Here is an 18,689-nt window from a genome sequence, read left to right as displayed (position 1 = left end):
CCTGAAAGATTGGGCCATTTATTCTACCAATAGGTAGTCACAACGTATTGTAATCCTTAATTTATTTTTCTTTCTCCCGTTAGACTGGGAGCCTTTGTTCTGTTCAAACTAGGCACTTTGTTTCCTAAACATAGTTATTTAGCAAATTAAAAGATAGAGTGCCTGCTACATGTAAGTCTGAACCAAGAGTACTTCCCTTTACACCCATCCCAAAAATGGAACACCCTGAGTATCAGTAAGGATAACTGCAGTGAATTGAGACGCATCAGATATGTTTAAATCCATAAGTTTATAATAATGGTAAGGCAAACAAATGGAAGACCCAGTTGGTCGCCAATGGGATAAGCTCATTATTTTGAACAAGTAAATGAAAGTATCATTTCTGTATGAATTGTATATCACTGGCTAATCAAATGGTAGATGTGGGGAAGTGTCTCTGGAGAAGTATTCCAGCTAATAAAATCAAAAAAGAATGTTAGAACATCACCATTTTGCCCCTAGTAAGTTATCTAGGCATTGATCATCAGTGATTGCTAACGACACAGTAGAGAGACCATCAAAAATATTTTATGTCTCTTCCTGAAAGAATACCACCCAATAAAATAGTCTTGCCCAAAAAAATTGTACCTGAATCTCATTAAGCCTTTAGATCTAACTACCAAGTTAGAGGAAAAACAGCAGAAAAAGGAGCACGTTATGACAATGGGGATGCAGTCAGTAAAATCTAGATTATAGAAAACTACTGGGCAGAAATAACCTGGTCTCTTCAACAAATAAATTGAAAAGGGAGGGGGAACCTGTAGATTAAAATGGACTTACAGTATCTCTCAACCAGTCACTTATTTGGATCCTAATTTAAATATACAGAAAAAAAGGGTACACCTGAGACTGTTGGGAATTTAAATATTTACTGGATATTTGATGTTAAAAAATTGTTCATTTCTTTTCATTGAGATAATAGAAATGTAACGTTATTTTTAAGAAGATCTTATTTCTTAGGGATCCATACTGAATTATGTACAAATGAAGTAATGTGGCTGGGGTTTGCTTCAAAGTTGTACAGGATTTGAGGGATTAGTGGATTGGGGTAAAGCTAAAACAAGAACAGCAAGAGTTGATAATTATTGAAATACCTGGGGATTATAGGTAGACATTGGTATCATTTATAAGAAAGGATCATTTCATCCCTTTCTTTCAAATGTTTATCTTACTCCTGATGAGTTATTTTATGACTTTAGGTGTTCTGCGTAAAATGTCACTAGACAACAGTGCCAAAATTTAAAAAGTAGATTAAAAGAAGCTTTCTTCTAGTCCAAGTTTTCTGTTACCAAGAATTGATGTTAAATTTTATCAGAGCTTTTTCCAGCAATTTTTTTCCCTCAAAATATAATTGTGTTGAGTGGATTGAGAGGTTCATTATACTATTCTCTCTGCTTTTGTGTTTGTTTGAAATTTTCCATATAATAAAAAACTAAAAATACAGTTGATCCTCATTATTCATGGATTGTGTATTTGCAAATTCACCTGGTTGCTAAAATGTGTGGGATAGCCTGTTGCTCCTAGGCTACAACCCTATACAGCATGTTTCTGTACTGAATACTGTGGGCAGTTGTAACACAGTGGTAAGTATTTTTGTGTCTAAACATAGAAAAGGCACGGTAAAAATATGGCATAAAACAGAAAAAATGGTACACCTATACAGAGCACTTACCATGAAAGGAGCTTGTAGGACTGGAAGTTGCTCTGGGTGAGCCAGTGAGTGGTGAGTGAATGTGCAGACCTAGGACATCCCCGTACACTGCTGTAGACTTTGTAAACACTGTATACTTAGTCTACGCTAAATTTATTTAAAAAAAAGTTTTTCTTTCTTCAATAATAACTGTAGCTAACTGTAACTTTTTTACTTTATAAATTTTTTTAGCTTTTTGACTATTTGGTAATAACTCTTAGCTTAAAATACACAGTGTACAGCTGTACAAAAATATTTTCTTTCATTATTCTATGAGCTTTTTTCTACTTTTAAAATTTTTAAATTTTTTTTACTTTTTAAACTTTTTTTTTTTTTAAGCTAAGACACACACACACACACACACACACCCCCCTACACCCACACATTAGCCCAGGCCTGCACAGGGTCAGGATCATCAATATCACTGTCTTCCACCTCCACATCTTGTCCCACTGAAAGGTCTTCAGGAGCAGGAACACGCTTCAAACTGTCATCTGTGATAGCAATGCCTTCTTCTGGAATACCTCCTGAAGGACCTGCCTGAGGCTCTCATGGGGGTGTCACTCTTTTCAGAAATATGTCCGTGGTGGTTTGCTTGGTTTGTTTCTTTTTTTTTATCATGGATTCGCTTGTAAGCAGATGCACCATGAACATTCCTATTAATGAAAATCTTTTGATATTGAGGTCCATGTTTTTAAACTTTTTGAAGAGCTTGTTGGGGTCTGCAAAAGCTTCTGCTAAACCTTTTACTGTGAATTTTCTTGGGGGTTCTTCTTCGTTTTTTTCTCCTGCAGTTTCCTTTTCTCTTGCGACAGTGCCACTAGGCGATAGGAATTTTTTGGCTCCATTATAATCTTATGGACCACCATTATATATGCAGTTTTGTTGACTGAAACATTATGCGGCACACGACTGTACTTGTACTTTCACTGTCATTCAGACATACCAGACATATGCGTGTGCAGAGTAGCAAAAAGTTTGAGTCGCCCAATGCACACATTCGCAGCTGAGGTCAAACACAGCAAAGCTCTGCCATCTTGTATTAGCTCTTATAAACAAGTATCCTTTTCACAATCTATTTAATGCCGTGTTCTTCACAGTTTTGTGCTTTTTGTTGGTGATTTGGCTGTTTAAAATGTCTTCCAGGCACAGAGCTGAGGTCTTTTCTAGTGTTCCTAAGTGCAAGAAAACTATAATATGCCTTAAAGAGAAAATATGTGTGTTGGATAAGCTTTGTTCAAGCATGAGTTATACTGCTGTTGGCCATGAGTTCAATGTTAATGAATCAACAATGTGTATTAAATAAGTTGCCTTTAAACAGAAACACACACAAAGCAAGGTTATATATTGATGGACTAATGAAAATATTGTGACCAGAGGCTCACAGGAACCTAACCCTGCATTTTTCCCAGGAGCACTGGTACAATATTAGCTAATTCATTGTTGCTGGTGACTTTATAGAATATAACACAAATAACAAAAATCAACTATGTGTAATTGTAATGATTTACAATAATGGATTTCTTAATGTTGAGCCATTTTTGGGTTCTTGGAATAAACTGAATTTGGCAAAGGTATGGGTGCTATTCTTTTAGTATAGGACTAGGTTAAGTTTCAATAGTATTTTTTTGGAATTTTGCATTAATTTGGTTTTCATAATTTTTAATTGGAAAATCCTATTTTGTTTTTAAGATTATGTGTGTGTGTTTAAGCTGTAAGTTACCCAAGTAATCTATTAATATTTTCACATGAATTTTTCAAAGAATACAGAAATAGTATTCCCTTTTTTCTTCTCTACTGCCTGTTCTCTGCCCCAATCTTTGATATTAATGCTTAATAATTTGTGCACTTTCCAAAAATTTCTTTAAATGCACATATGCAACACACACGCATACATATGTACATACAGTTTTTTGTTTTATGTGTGTAAGTTTTAATTTGTCTTATTTTCTATAGATAGCATATTTTACATGTTCAATAACTTTTATTTTCAGTTAACAGTGTTTCATGCAGATCCTTCCATGATAGTAGTTATAGATCTACATAAGGCAGTATATCCAAGATAGATATCTAAAAGTGACATTGCTGGCTTGAAGGGTATGCAAATATTTAATAGATTCAGATACCAGAGAACCCTCCCAAAAAGCTGTACTCAGTTATACTCCCACAAATGTGACAGTGCCACTTTGTCCATATCCTTGCCAGTAAGGATTGTCAGTGTTTTTGATTTCTGCCGAAGTAGATTACAAAAAAAGTTAATGAAATCTTGTGCTTTGAATTTGTGAAACCCTGATTGCTGCTACTCCTTTCTTCCTATGTCTTACATAGGAAAAATTAGGTCAATAAATGTGACTTATTTGGAATCATTCATGGACTTCAACTCCAGAAGTAGTGACACTTTAAAACTGGACTTGGAAAAACAGCCCACGCTAGCAATTTCAAGTAGAGCAAAACTCTGCAAAAACATGCATAAGGAAATGGAAGTGTCGAAATCATAGTGTCAAAAGTATGACAACTAGAATCCTGTTATGCAAAAAAAAAAGGCTGTATAGCAAATATCTGTGTACTTTTTCCTTAAATTAAGGACAGTGTCTGAGACATTTTTAAAAATTAAGATCAGGTTTCTTATAGTAGGTTTATGTATGACATCCCTAAATCAAGTGTTTTATATAGGAGTAAGGAGAAATTTTTAACTCTTAATGATATGCTTATGATTAGTGTCTTTCAATTGTGAAACCTTATGAGCTAAGTCTGCATATTGAAAGAGTAATTGAAATATGTGTGGTTCCTTTCAAATTTTATACATACTACATGGAAGTCATTGGCACAAAATAATTTCCTTTCCATGCTATTCTTCCTAAATTCTTATACTTCCAAAATAGCTAGTTTATTTTAAAGTCAAATAGTTTAGGATTTTTAATACCAAAGGTCAGAACTTCAGCGTATACCCATGCAAAAATATTTCAGGAGAAATAAATGGAAAGTACTTCAAAACCTTTAGATCTTTGCTGTTTTAGTCCCTAATAGATTAACATAAATGCTGAAGGAAAATGTTAATGTTGGTTACTAGGAAGTTGGGGTACATTATCTAAATAATGAATTCAGGAGCTTGGCAAGCCAAAAGAGAGTAGGAAGAGATGAAAACATAAGATTGCTTCACATCTTTGATAACCTAGTTCTCCCACAAAAGCCCCCTTCATCACTGAGCCATCAACATAAGGACATGAGAGTAAAAAAACCTTTTGTCCTGACTACCTACCATGTTTGTTCTTCAGCTTGGAAATAAAAATTGCACCTGGTGCTATAAAAGAACGTTTCTAACTTTGCATTTTTCTAAAACAGTACTCTTGTGTAAATTTAAGAAAGAAACCACTTCTAAAAACTTAAGAAACAAAATGCAACACAAACTTTTAACTGTTAAGGACTTAAATTTCAGATATCTAAAAATAGTGAATTCGTTCATTTTTTGTTTTGAACACTGACTTTCTTTTCCTTTCTATAAACTGTCTCCTGGTTGGAGAGTTCCAAGAAGAAAGATGAGTAATATTTAGCAGTTGATTAATCTGTCCTATAAATTTCCTATACCAACTTATGGACTGAGAACTTTTTGCTAAACTGAGAAATTACATATTTTCTTCTTAGAATAAAAAATAACATATGGATATAGCAAAAATAAGAATTCCAGTAGTACAGAAAGATATAAAATGAAAAATAGAAGTCTCAAAATTCTAGCCCCTCTATGCCCTCACGGTCTCTTCCCCCCAAAATAACCCCTGTTGTTTCTTGTGTATTTTTACAGGGAAAAAAATGCGTTTACAAGCATGTGTATGTCCTTTGCTTTTTAAATTTATGTGAAAGGGGTCATACGCACTGCTCCTTGTTATCACTCACCAGTGTCTGTAAGCTAGTGCCTTGCAAAACGCTGAAGCAAGCAGATCACGCAGCGCAGCGTGTCGCCAACCAGAGCCGAAGAAAGAAGAGTTTTGTTTACTAACACCTGGCAAGAACATGGTCTCAAAAGTACTTGTTAGGGGTCTGAGCGGACAGTTCTATTACCAGGAAACCACTACCAATTGTGTTTTGTTTTGTTTTTTGTCTTTTAAAACTCTTTTTGAGTGAACCATCAAGGGTCTAGTGTTCGAAAGTGCTTTGAACACAGAAAACTTGAGAACTATAGCATTAGAGTCACAGGTAGACCTGTTCCACTAGGGAAGACGACATAAGTATGAAGTGAGTGACAAGAGAACTTCAGTTCTTGTAGGTGATTGATACTGTTGTGAACATCTTTGTCACTAAGACTTCTTCCATACTTAATTTCCGTAACATAAATTGTAAGAAATGTATTTAAGTCAAAGAGAACATTTTTAAGCCTTTTAATGCCCATTGCTAAATTGTTCTCTAAAAGCATGTGCAAGTTTACCTTACCATCAGCAAGTTAATAAAGGAACATTTTTCACTTAATTCTCCCAAGCGTTGGATAATAGTATATATTTTTAAATCTTTGCTACTTTAAGATGTAAATAATGTGTCATTGTTTGCTTTAACTTGCATTACTTTCGTTTCCAGTAACATTTTTTTCCTTACTAGTGTCTTTTTCTTTTTCTTTCAAGTTATCTATTCTGGTCCATTGCCCATTTATCTATTGTGATCTCAGTGTTCTTTACTCATAAACCTTTAAGATCTTTATGCATTAAAGATATTAACTCATATAGGTTATATGTCATTCAGCAAATATTTTTTCCCAGTGTTTTCTTTTAATTTTTTGTGTATAGACGTTCTGTATTTCTTAAACTTAGAAAGGTCTCTCCTCCTCTATTCTGTAGTTTAATATTGTTTCATTTTTTACTCAGTTTTTTATTTTGGGTTTTTTTTTAATCTCTTGAATTCCATCTAGAATTAGAATCTCTTTTCTCCAATAGAGTCTGTTCTCAGTTCTTATACTTCATTGATTCGTTTTTGTGCTGGTATATTTTTACTTACTGTAGGTTTATAACATAGTATGCTCATGGTACTTGTCTCACTAATTCATTCCCTTCCTCCCATCTGTTAGCTTTTTTTTTTTATGATGAGGAAGGTTGGCCCTGAGCTAACATCTGTTGCCATTCTTCCTCTATTTTGTATGTGGGATGCTGCCACAGCATGGCTTGATGAACAGTATGCAGGTCCGTGCCCAGGGTTCAAACCTGTGAACCCAGGGCCACTAAAGCAGAGTGGGCAAACTTAACCACTATGCCACCAGGCGGCCCCTCTGTTGACTTTTTTAAAATAAGAGGTTTAATTTTTAGAATTACGTACAATAAACACATTAAACATTAAAAGAGAATAGTCAGCATTCTTCATGTCAACCATAACCATAAATTTCATGATTTCTTTTCCCTAGCAGGCATGTCAAATCTTAGGGAGTGCATTTGCTTCTATATTTCGCCTCTCAGAACTTCCCAGGTTCTACTTACTGCTTGTGTTGAATCTTGAACATGGCCAGGACTTCCTTTTAATCCTTACCCTTCTTCTACAACTACCTCTCTGACTGTATTGTTCTCTTAAAAATTATTTTTTCTGATTAGCAAAGTAGTACATGCTTATTGTAGAAAGTTCAGAAAATACAGGAAAATACGAAGAACAGAATAATTTCCTATAATTTCACCATCTGTTAATGGCCACATTATGGTGTTTTTTTCCTATACAATCACTTTCACCTTTTGGTGGGTTTTTTCCTGCACAATCAATTTTAATATACTTCTTACACAAACAATATTGGGTTTATACAATATATATGGTTTTATCACTTTTTTTCATGTAATAGTCTATCATGAGTGCCTAACAAATATTTACTCTGTGTTCTCAGCACCCGGCATAGTTTTTGCACAAAGTAATACAGCTGTGAAATAGGAATGGTAATGAATCCTCAAATAAGTAGCCAGTGGCAGTGGTGCTATTAATGATAATAATTAACATTTATTAATAACATTAATTCATAGTTAACATTAATTGATTGTCTGTCACAACTGTAAACATGTTACTTATGTAATCCTCGAGATGATAGCAGAAAACCCCATAGTAATATACTGTTATTTTCTCCACTTTACAGATGAAGAACTGAGGCATTAAGTAGTTTACTAATTTTCCCACAGGCTGCTTCACAGGAAGTGATAGGATATGATCCTAGGTCTTTTTGATTTCAAAGCTTTTACTCTTGACCAAACCCTTACACTAACGTTACCCCCTAGTGCCGATCCAGAGACGTTTTCCTGTGCTCGCCCTTGGTAAGTCCTCTAAATTCTCCATTCTCTCAGAGTCGTCTGTATAGCGTTGGAGTTCGTCACAGGATGGCTTTGTAGTGCAGCTAGGTCTCTGCTGCTTCTGTCTGCACTTTCAGAGCAGCTAAAGTACTCAACTAAACCCTGCACGTTACCTTCCATGTCACACTAACGTTCTGTTCTAAGTCAGTTAATAATCTGGCTGTGGTTTCAGTAGTTCCTGGGATAATGTTATTTGGATCCATCTGCAGATTTCTCTATCATAACAATCTTTGTCCTTTCAGTATCTTAAAATTCCTTTGAATTTGTTCAGTACATCTAACTTTCTTTTTTAAGATTTTACTTTGTGACTGGCTCATACTCCAAAGGAAAGAGAAAATGTCTATTTAGTGGTAAAAGTACATCAATCATATATGACTTGGGAGTCCATAGATTATGTCTGTGTTTTTTTAACTCATGATTGCTGTACGACTTGCACTTAAAATAGTGTGTGTTGAAAGTAATAACTATAAGTCTGCTTGCCTTTTTGTTTGACTAATTCTCAGTATAAAAGATAATTCTCAAAACCAAAATCTTCTTTTGATGTTTTGCAAGATAGTCTGATGAGAAAAGTGGTCTTGAAAAGATTTCACTTGTTTTATGAGGAAATAGTTTCCCAAAACTTGATCTGGGACTTTGAAAGGATCTAGTTTGGAGGAAAGGGATGTCACAAGGATACATAGTGACTGAAAACTGTTATGAATAATATTTTTCAAAAAGTTAAGAATAAGGAATGACAGTTCCTTATGAAAAGAGGGGAAATCAAGAGGCCCAGAATATGTAAAAATAAAACTGGTTATAGGGCATAAAGAGAATGATCTTTTATAGACAAAGTCAGTCACTTGAAGTGAAAAAAAAAAAGTGGAACTGTTATAAAGGATGAAGGATTATTAGAAAGATGATAAAGGAAAAATGAGGAAAATAGAACATGAAAGAAACTAGCCTGTCATTCTAAATGCTCTTTAAAATGTACTTTGCTAGGAGGTAAAATGGACCGCCCCCATAGAATGCTTGTGTTCTTGTTACTAAGCACTCTATTAGTACTTTTGTGATGGTATCATTGAAGCTCCCACGGTGGTTAGCACAGTGCCTTTGCCTGTAGAATGTATTAGCTGTTGAATAAACGTTGAAATTGATCTGAAGTTACTTGAAATTTGTTTAATAAATCAATGCAATGACAATAATTTTCTTGATTTATAATATTTTTTTCAAATTAGTGATTTGCCTATGTTCTCATAACAAACATGTTAAAAGCATTTTTTGTTACTCATAGTAGGAACGTGAATCTCTTTAAAGCTTGTCATTTGAGAGGTTTGAGTGTTTTGGCTGTAGAAACCAGATACACGTGTGTATAGTATACACTGATGAGTATAGTAAATTTTGGCCCAATTTTAAAGTAGAGAAGCATATTCCTTCTTCGTAAGACGTGAAGTAACATGTCCTTAGTACGCTTGTGTTCTTTCTGTCTTATTCAGGAAAGCAGTGTTTCTTAGTCCTACGTCAGCAGCAGTTTAATGTCCAGGCTCTTGTGGCAGTGGGAGACCATGCAAGCAAGCAGATGGTTAAATTTGCTGCCAAGTAAGTAAGCAATTATATCCTGTTGTCAGAATAAACAATGGTGGGAACCAGGACTCCCAGGGGTTTGGACCATTTTCATACATTAACATCAATGCTTCGTTTGTTCAAAAATGTAGTTATTTAAATTGTCAGTTCAGTGTTACTGAATACATTAAACTTACAAAAGAGAAAATATGGAACACAGGCTTGAAATTCATTTGGAACTGCTGAAGCAGCACTCTTTACAGACAAGTCACATTTACTTTCAAGTAGAGTAACAAAAAGCCTGGCAGCCTCAACATAGCAGAGCAACTTTATTTTGTTGTGTTTGTTGAGCTTCGTTTCCTCCCTCCCTCAGTTTGAGATTTGCATATTAAGCAACAAGTTTTCTAACTGAATAATTAAAGACTATAAAAGGAATGTAGTTTTGTAAATGATTCCCTCCTGAAGGAAGTAAAAAAAATGTTATAACATGTTACAGCTTTTAACTTTGACACCAAAAGGGTTTACAAAAAAGTAAAAATTGCTTTCTTCTCCCCACAAAAGTGTTGCTGTCTGGCTCGAGTTCTGTAGAAGTGCATTGTTTTGTTCAGTTTGCAGGAGGCAGGATATAGAGATAGCATAGTGGTTGTGCATGCTGTAGCTCTAAGGTAATAGTAGTTGATATTGTGGCTAGTTTTGTTTATATGTTTTTCTCAATCGAAATTTTATTTCCATGATAACAAAGAAGACTTGGGAAAATGGACCATCTTTACATTTTAAGTAAGAGAGTACTTCATAGGTGTAAATGTTTTTTAAAAGAAAGAAATTCAATCTAGAGTAAATGTTATAAATATTTTTTCTGTTGATTTTTATCTCTGTTCTTTAAATGTATGCTTTTAAAGATGAGCTAGTATAGATAGAATTATCAATTTTAGAACTATAAGGAAACTAAAAATGATCTAATTTTACATTCTGATTTATGTTTGGGCCCTCCCTGACTCCCTCAGCACAGTGTTTTACATATAGTAGATGCTTAGCAACTGGTTTTGGTTGATTTGTTTATCAAATTTAGTTTTATTGTATCATAGCAATACCTGTGCTCTGGTTTAAAAACTCCAGTGCCATTAATTACATCCATTCACTGATGAACTCCATAGTATTAGTACTGCTAGTACAGTAGCCTCACCTCTCCCTGTCTCCCAGTCCTGGTGCCCAGAGACTGTCACTTTCATCTCTTCTCCCTGTATCTTTTGATAATTAGGTTTTCTATTTTCATCTCATAGTCTGTAAGAGTGTGTGCTTGTGGGGTGTGTTTGTCATCTAGTCTTTTAATGTCAATCTGTGTCCTAGGAGGTGGGACATAAATAAACTTGGTCCCTAGAAATAAACTTTATCTACACAGAGAGCCTTCTATTAAAAGAGGCCATGGAAATCAACAACCTTTATACTTTTGTCTTTTATGTATTAAATTGGTTCTGAAAACCAATATACAAAGCTGGCAGTTTTATATAGAATATATTTTTCCATTAAACTGCATTATAACCTCAATGTTACATTCCTAAACAAAAAATTCTAGTCTAAAATTCTTTTGAAAATCCCACTTACCCTTAATATTCACTAAGAGGCACTCTACTAACAAGAGGACAGTCAATTCATTTGATGTCTTTAGAAGTAGACAGGTTAAAGTAGCCCACAAATAGTTGTTTGTTCTCTTGGTTCTCCTCAGAAACTCCCCGGAGTTGACTAACAGCAATTGACCGGATCAGATGTCAAACAGAGCTTACCAGCTAGAAGAGTTACTTGCAAATGGTCTCCCAAACAGAACAGTCCATTAATACCCTTATAATATATAAAGAAAGGCTTTCATCTAAATGGGATAGTGTAAGGGTGATCTTTCTTTTAGAGAAGGGAAAAATTTAGATAACTTAGCCTGGATTTCATAATCCTGAGATGGAACTCAGTCAAGATCTAGATACAATTCAGGCTTAACAATTAAGTTGTGACTTGGATTTTTTCTTTAAGGCAAAAAACATGTAGCTATTTTTAGTCCCTTTAAAAAAATTGGACTTTATTTAATTAGTAATGTATGAGAAAAGATGGTTTCATAATAGAGCTGTTGCAAATTATAAAGCCTCTGAGTGGTTATGGACAAGTGAATGGAGCCAATTTTATACAATAGATTTAACGTGTGGTACTTAGGTTATAATTAATAAACTTTTGGCACTACTCATATGTTAAGGTATCTAGCCTAAATAATTAGGAGTAACTATTTTAATAGCTTTTGCTACCTTGTGGAAAAGGAAAATGATCATGCATAAGACTGGTGAAAAATGATGAGTTTTTAATTTTCGTGGTTGGTTGAAAAGATAACTTTCTTCAGAACATGATTTCCTGCTCTTGATAGGTCAGTCAGTTGGTCTTTTTAATGTGATTTTAGGCTGTAATTCTGAGGCAGTTCAGAAATCCTGATCCTTCTTGGTAATAGAAGACTAAGGCACATACCCCTTCCGACAGAAAGCCAGTAGTATGATCTTATATTCAAAGTATTGAGTTTTCAAGAGTAAAATCAAAAACAGAAAAAATTTTACTTTGAAAATTACGTGCTCTTTTCATGAATAATAATAAATCAAGTGAAGTTGTAATGTAAATTCTGAGGAGCTTTCAGAACTTATTTAAGGAAAATATTTGTTGGTTTTTTTCTTCATTCTTCAGAATTGTTTTCTTAAAAATTATCTTTGCTGGCTAGGCTTAACATAAACAGTATGTTTTATTTAAAATGAGTGTGGAAACAAAGATTAAGATCGCTTTCATACATTTATCTTTGAGATCTTTGCTCTGGCAGTGCTGTTTGGTGAGCTGGCACTTCTGTAAAACAAGAATCTCAGGTGTAACGTTATTATTAAATCCTAAATAAGAATAAAAAGGACTTCCTCTATTTGATATTAACAGATGAAGACTAAGAATTTTATAACCTGCTGTGGCCTAACTGCTCACTTATTATTGTTAGACCATACTGCTGAAACCTTAAGTTCACGTGGACTTTCGTTGTTAAGCGTGAAAGATAATCCAGTTTTCAGATATGCAACCAGAATGAAAGTAATGTTATAATTATTTACTAAAATGTTGAAAAACATTTGAGAATAAAGTCTTCTATTTGTCTCTCCAAATGAGTTTTTTGAGGTATTTGGCTTCAAAAATTTTTTCGCTTTTTAGTGTTATTTTTTATAATTTCTACCGCATGTTAGTTGGGTTAGAACAAAATAGTCCAATCATCTATTAAACTAATCTTTATTGAGAGAGACAGACTCTTTCTGCTTCCTCCTTAAGTCCATACATGCCAAAAGTTTCTTTTTAAGTGTTATTTTGATCTAAAATCTTTAATAGCTTCCTATTTCCAACCATGTCGAATATTAATTCTGCCTGCTAGTTCCCTCGCTGCAATATTATTTACCACTACTTCCCAACATACACTCTTCAGATGGGACCACCTCTCCATATTTGCAATGACCTCTTTTCTTACTTTACCTCTGATTTTAAAGGCTTTGGCTTTATTCATTAAATCCTCATTCTTTGTCTCTTAGCTTAAGCCCCTGTCCTTCATAATCCTCATTGATTGGTTTCTCTTTTCATTTCTTTGGAGTCCACAGATATGTTCTTAGGAGACTGGGAGTATTCTATGTTTTTTTTAAATTTTAGTGTATATTTTGATAAATAAAGTTATATAAGAGTATTGTTCCATATCATTTTAAAGGTTAACTTATAACAGAGATCTTCTGTGTGAATTCACTACTTCCATTTAGCATTTACTGGCATATTTGCAATTGTGTTCATGCCACCTGAAGCCAAATGATACCCATGTTCTGTACAAATGAAGGTTTCACTGTAGTTTGAATAGTGTCACAATCTGAACGAGCTGGGTTGCTAGGTAGTACTTGATAGTACTTGATAGGCATCCTGAACTTTTAAAAGCCTATGCCATTCAAGGGGCTGGCCTGGTGGCCTAGTGGTTAAGATCACGTGCTCTGCTTCAGTGGCCCGGGGTTTGCGGGTTCAGATCCCAGGCATGGACCTACACACAGCTCATCAAGCCATACTGTGGTAGCATCCCACATACAAAATGGAGGAAGACTGCCACAGATGTTAGCTCAGGGACAGTCTTCCTCAAGCAAGAAGATTGGCAACAGATGTTAGCCCAGGGCCACTCTTCATCACCGAAAAAAAAACAATAAACAAACAAACCTTGCCATTCAAGCAGATTTATTGAATCCTGTTTTTGCCTGTATGAGGGCTGCAGGTCACTAATAGTATAATAGTTTCCATGCAAAGAAACATGTTTCTATTTCCAGTTCCAATAGTTATCAGATACCCATTAGATTCAAATTTCAATTAACAATTCTGCATTATTAATTTTCATATGACAAGATAGTTTTATAAAATTATCGGCTGATACTTTATTTAAATTGTCATTCTTGGATTGCTCTTTGCAAAATTTTGATTAATTATGAGGCCTTGTATCCTGAACCAACTCAAAGTTGATGTTTTCTGTAATTGTGAACAGGCATTCTTCACGTTACTAGTATTAAAGTAAAAATGCAGAAACAGATCAAATATAGAACTGGATCTGAGGCTACAGCTTTATAAGTAAGCCAACTGTCAGGAATTTAATTCTAGTGAATTTTAAATTACTACTGTTAATTTACATTTTTTGGTTTTAATAATTGTTTTTATTTTCCTTAAAATTTTGCTTTGATTAAAAGTTAAGAGCTATAAGCATAAGGCATTTATGCTAGTTTTATATTTGTAGGTATTTAAGTAATGTGATAAAACTAATTTAAATGCTCACTGAGGAGGGTTCCTGGTGTTTTTGTTCTGCTGAAGAGAGCCTGTGTAGTAGTTTGAGGACCACTGGTCTGTGCCATATGGAGTAGTGCTTTATTCTTACCAAGCTTGTTTTGAACTTAAAATTCTTGGGGTTTTGGTGAAGAAAAATGAGTTCACAAAATAAGTCATCAGGGGCTGGCCCCGTGGCCCAGTGGTTAAGTTCGCGCTCTCCACTGCAGGCGGCCCAGTGTTTCGTTGGTTCGAATCCTGGGCGCGGACATGGCACTGCTCATCAAACCACGCTGAGGTAGCATCCCACATGCCACAACTAGAAGGACCCACAACGAAGAATATACAACTATGTACCAGGGGGCTTTGTGGAGAAAAAGAAAAATAATAAAATCTTAAAAAAAAAAAAAAAAGTTTCTTGAGATTTCCTTTAAAAAAAAAAACAAAAAACAAGTCATCATAGAACTGCTAAGTTAAACCTTTAATTCTTACGAAGCACCGATGGGCAGCTGGGTGTAATAGAGGGCCAGAGACTCCAGAGACTTGGCTCCCCACTAGCTAGCCGCATGACTTCATAAATTGTTTACTGTATGCTAGTCTTGCTTAGTTCTTTAGAGCTAAAACCCTCTTTAAACATCTTTATTTCTGTTTGCCTGGGAATATAGAAGTCTGAGATTGAGTATCGTACTAATTCACTGCAATTGAAAGAAGTTACTTGACGTGTAATCCAAGGTTGTACCTAGCTTAGAATTGGAATATAGGTTTTTATTATCAAAAGCTGGTTTCCTATTTTTAAAAATACTTACATAATTTGTGTCTTTGGGATGCTGTTTGATTTAACTGGCAAATATATGGTTTTTCGTGTTTGGGCATTTTGAATTCTTTGCCTCAGTGAATCGTACATTTAATTTACATCATTGAAGCATTTTTTGTTGGTGCAATACTCGGAAACCTAGTGTGTAGCAACTTTATAGCCTGTCCTCTTTTCTAACTAATCTAATACACCTTTCCCAAGATTTGAAAATTAGTTTGAATGGGAGTGGTTGTGTACATCTGTGGAGCACGTTTCTCATTGGGTATAGTAAGATTCAACAAATTATTTCTGACAACAAGAAAGATAAATTTTTGCCAGTTTTGCTGAAAACCTGTAATACTCAAGTTTCTATAAGTGTTAAAATTTTAATAATTACTTTTGCTGTAAATATATGTATATGTTTATGTAAATATATGTAAATATGCAGAAAGAAAAGCTCAGTGTAGTGTCTTTTTCACCATTATTTATCTTTTTGGTGTAGAAGGAGTTAAATAGGAATACAATGGGAATAGTTTTAAAAAATATGAACTGATGACTACCTAAATTATAATTTGGGTCATCACCTACCTTTCACCAACTCCCAAGTTTATTCCTACTATTAACAAGTAACAATCATCATATATCAAAATAATAGGATTTCTTACATATTTTAGGCCTTTACTGTGACGATCTAACATAATAAAGCACTTAGAGGGCTTAGATGTGTGGTACCTAAGATAATGTGAAATAAAAGGTAGGGGCCAGCCCAGTGGCGTAGTGGTTAAGTTCGTGTGCTCCACTTTGGCAGCCCCAGGTTCATGGGTTCAGATCCCAGGCACAGACCTACATACGACTCATCAAGCCATGCTGTGGCAGTATCCCACATACAAAATAGAGGAAGATTGCCACAGTGTTAGCTCAGGGACAATCTTCCTCAAGCAAAAAGAGGAAGATTGGCAACAGATGTTAGCTCAGGGCTAATCTTCTCACCAAAAAAAGGTAAAAACCACTATTCCATACAAAGGTTATGCTGCTAACCTTCCGTTATCTTGAGTATTTTGGGTGGATTATGTGAATTTTGGTGGAATATTCTTCAGTGACCTCTGTAACAGGTGCCATGTATATTTTAGATGAAAGGCCATGGGAAAAAGCCCCCTCACACACACACCTAGACTTGTATTGCATGTGAAATATTGTTTTTAATATTTAAGAAATTTAATCTACAATTAAAATTCAGTATAATGATATTCTTGCTTTGTCTTGCCAAGCTTTCCATTGTCTAGCATGAATTTTTCACTTTTTTGGGATGCAGTGGTCACCAGCAGCTTCCCTATCTGATATACAGGGGGAATGACAAAACAGCAGGTTTGCTTATGATGAAACAGTAGCAGCAGTAGCTAACTATTACTGTACGCTAAATATGGACCTGCAAAGTGCCATACTTGCGTTTTCCCCCTTGATGCTCACAGCAGCACTATGAGGTACAGATAGTATTTTATCATTTTGTTTGTCTGCTTTTGGATTTTTTGGTCTGTTTTTACAGATGAGGAACTCGAGACTTAAAATATAGAGTGTTTTGACTAAGGCCTCTTTGACTCTAGGGCTTACACTCCTCTAGTCTGTATCATCCTGCCTCTCTGAGATGGTATAATGATATTAGTTCAAAGCCCTCCACATTATAGCTCACTTAGAATATAACCTCAATGTCATTAAAATATGTTGGTAACTGAGAAATGGAAGCCCCATTGCTTTCTGCCTCAAAAGTATCTTTTCTAGAGTGTGCTGTTTATTCTGGTATATACCCTCAAGGAGTAGATAGCTATTTTATTTCTTGAGGGTGATAATGACTTTGAGATACTGCCCCCGAGTTACTAGGAACCAGAACTGATGAAAAATAATAATTTTGGTTTAAAAAGTGTAACTGATTATAAAGTAATAAGGAAGATTTTTTTGTTGTTGTAAATTGATGCTAAAAACGGTTTACCAAAGGAGGAATTAAAAAGTTTTCTAACCATTAGTAATACTAATGAACTTGTCTCCTCTGCTATAGAGTAGTAGTTGCCTTCCTAAGGAATCACCCCATTGTTTAAAAGCATGCTATAAAAACAGTGAGGGCAAGCAGGGGCTGGCCCTGTGGCCCAGGGGTTAAAGTTCCACCCGCTCCACTTTGGTGGCCTGGGTTCATGGTTCGTATCCCAGGTGCAGACCTACTCCACTCATCAGCTATCCCACATACAAAATAGAGGAGGATTGGCACAGATTTTAGCTCAGGGCTGTTCTTCTTCAAGCAAAAAAGTAAGATTGGCCACAGATGTTAGCTCAGGGCGAATCTTCCTCACCAAAAAAAACCCCAGTGGGTGGAAAGGTAGTTAGAAAATAGAGAGTTTCATGTTTGCAAAGATAGTTATTTTTCTTGAATAATTTCAATATAATTGATAGCTATAATTATAAACATGAAATCCAAAATTTACTAGGCAAATTTAATAATTGCACCTACTTTTGCTCAGTCTTTTGCCGTTTTTTCTTGTCATCATCAGCACTGCCACACGGTGCATCTTACACATTCTTATCACTCCGTTGTGAGAAGTAAAGCATAAAGTCACTCAACAAAGCAGCTGCATGGTGTATGCAACTGATGTAGAAAATAGGCCACAGGCTCAGAGTTTAAAATAAGTTATCCTTTACTAAGATTCTGGATGCAGGAAAGAAATGAGAGTTTGGCTTGGTAACTGATGCTGTTCCTTAACACATCAGGCTCTTGTTATACACTTGTACAAACTAAAATCCTATCCTAGAATTGCTCTATTGCAGGCAAGGGAGGAGATCTTGGGGCATTCAGGTATGAGTGTCCTTTTGGTTAACTTTTTGTAGAGTGGTGCTCATGTTTAGTCAATTCTGCTGTATTGTAACACATACATTCTTAAAAATCACTGCACTATGCAAAATTATGCAATAAAAACCTCAAGGTTTATGTAGAAAATAGGTTAATAGCACAATAGTCAAAAACTTCATCAGCAACATAGTTTTATAAAAAGAACCTAATTTTTTTAAAAAACAGAGGGGCTGGCCCCATGGTGTGGTGGTTAAGTGCAGCACACTCTACTTTGGCAGCCCAGGTTCATGAGTTTGGATCCTGGGCACAGACCTACACCACTCATTAGCTGTGTTGTGGCAGCAACCCACGTATAAAGTGGAGGAAGACTGGAACAGATGTTAGGTCAGGACTAATCTTCCTCAAGCAAAAAAAAAAGGAAGATTGGCAACAGATGTTAGCTCAGGGCTAATCTTCCTCAGGAAAAAAAAAAGTAGAATAGTTTTATACATGTTGAATGGTTGAGAAATACTTAAACACTACAATAAATATCACACTTTTAGATAAAAAGACATGCTGTTTCCTTATGGAAGTGGGTGTCAAAAGAGTTGCAGCTTGTAAATTATTGTGAGATGGTGGAAGGAAGGCTGTCTGAAATGAGAAGGAAAGTTGGACCACCAGATGTGGGTG

General features: G+C 35.2%; 1 protein-coding gene across 1 annotated transcript in view; it reads left to right on the top strand.

Annotated features, from left to right (window-relative positions):
• Positions 1-18,689, top strand: part of DARS1 (aspartyl-tRNA synthetase 1) — a 58,581-nt gene that overhangs the window by 7,026 nt on the left and 32,866 nt on the right. Inside the window, exon 4 of the mRNA XM_008516930.2 lies at positions 9,501-9,603. Coding sequence (XP_008515152.2) covers positions 9,501-9,603 — 103 coding nt within the window. The remainder of the gene's footprint in view (positions 1-9,500; positions 9,604-18,689) is intronic.

This window comes from Equus przewalskii, chromosome 17 (genome assembly GCF_037783145.1).
Source record: "Equus przewalskii isolate Varuska chromosome 17, EquPr2, whole genome shotgun sequence".
Taxonomy (NCBI): domain Eukaryota; kingdom Metazoa; phylum Chordata; class Mammalia; order Perissodactyla; family Equidae; genus Equus; species Equus przewalskii.
The sequence above is the reverse complement of the archived record's forward strand: the minus strand, read 5'-3'. Positions and strand labels throughout refer to the sequence as shown.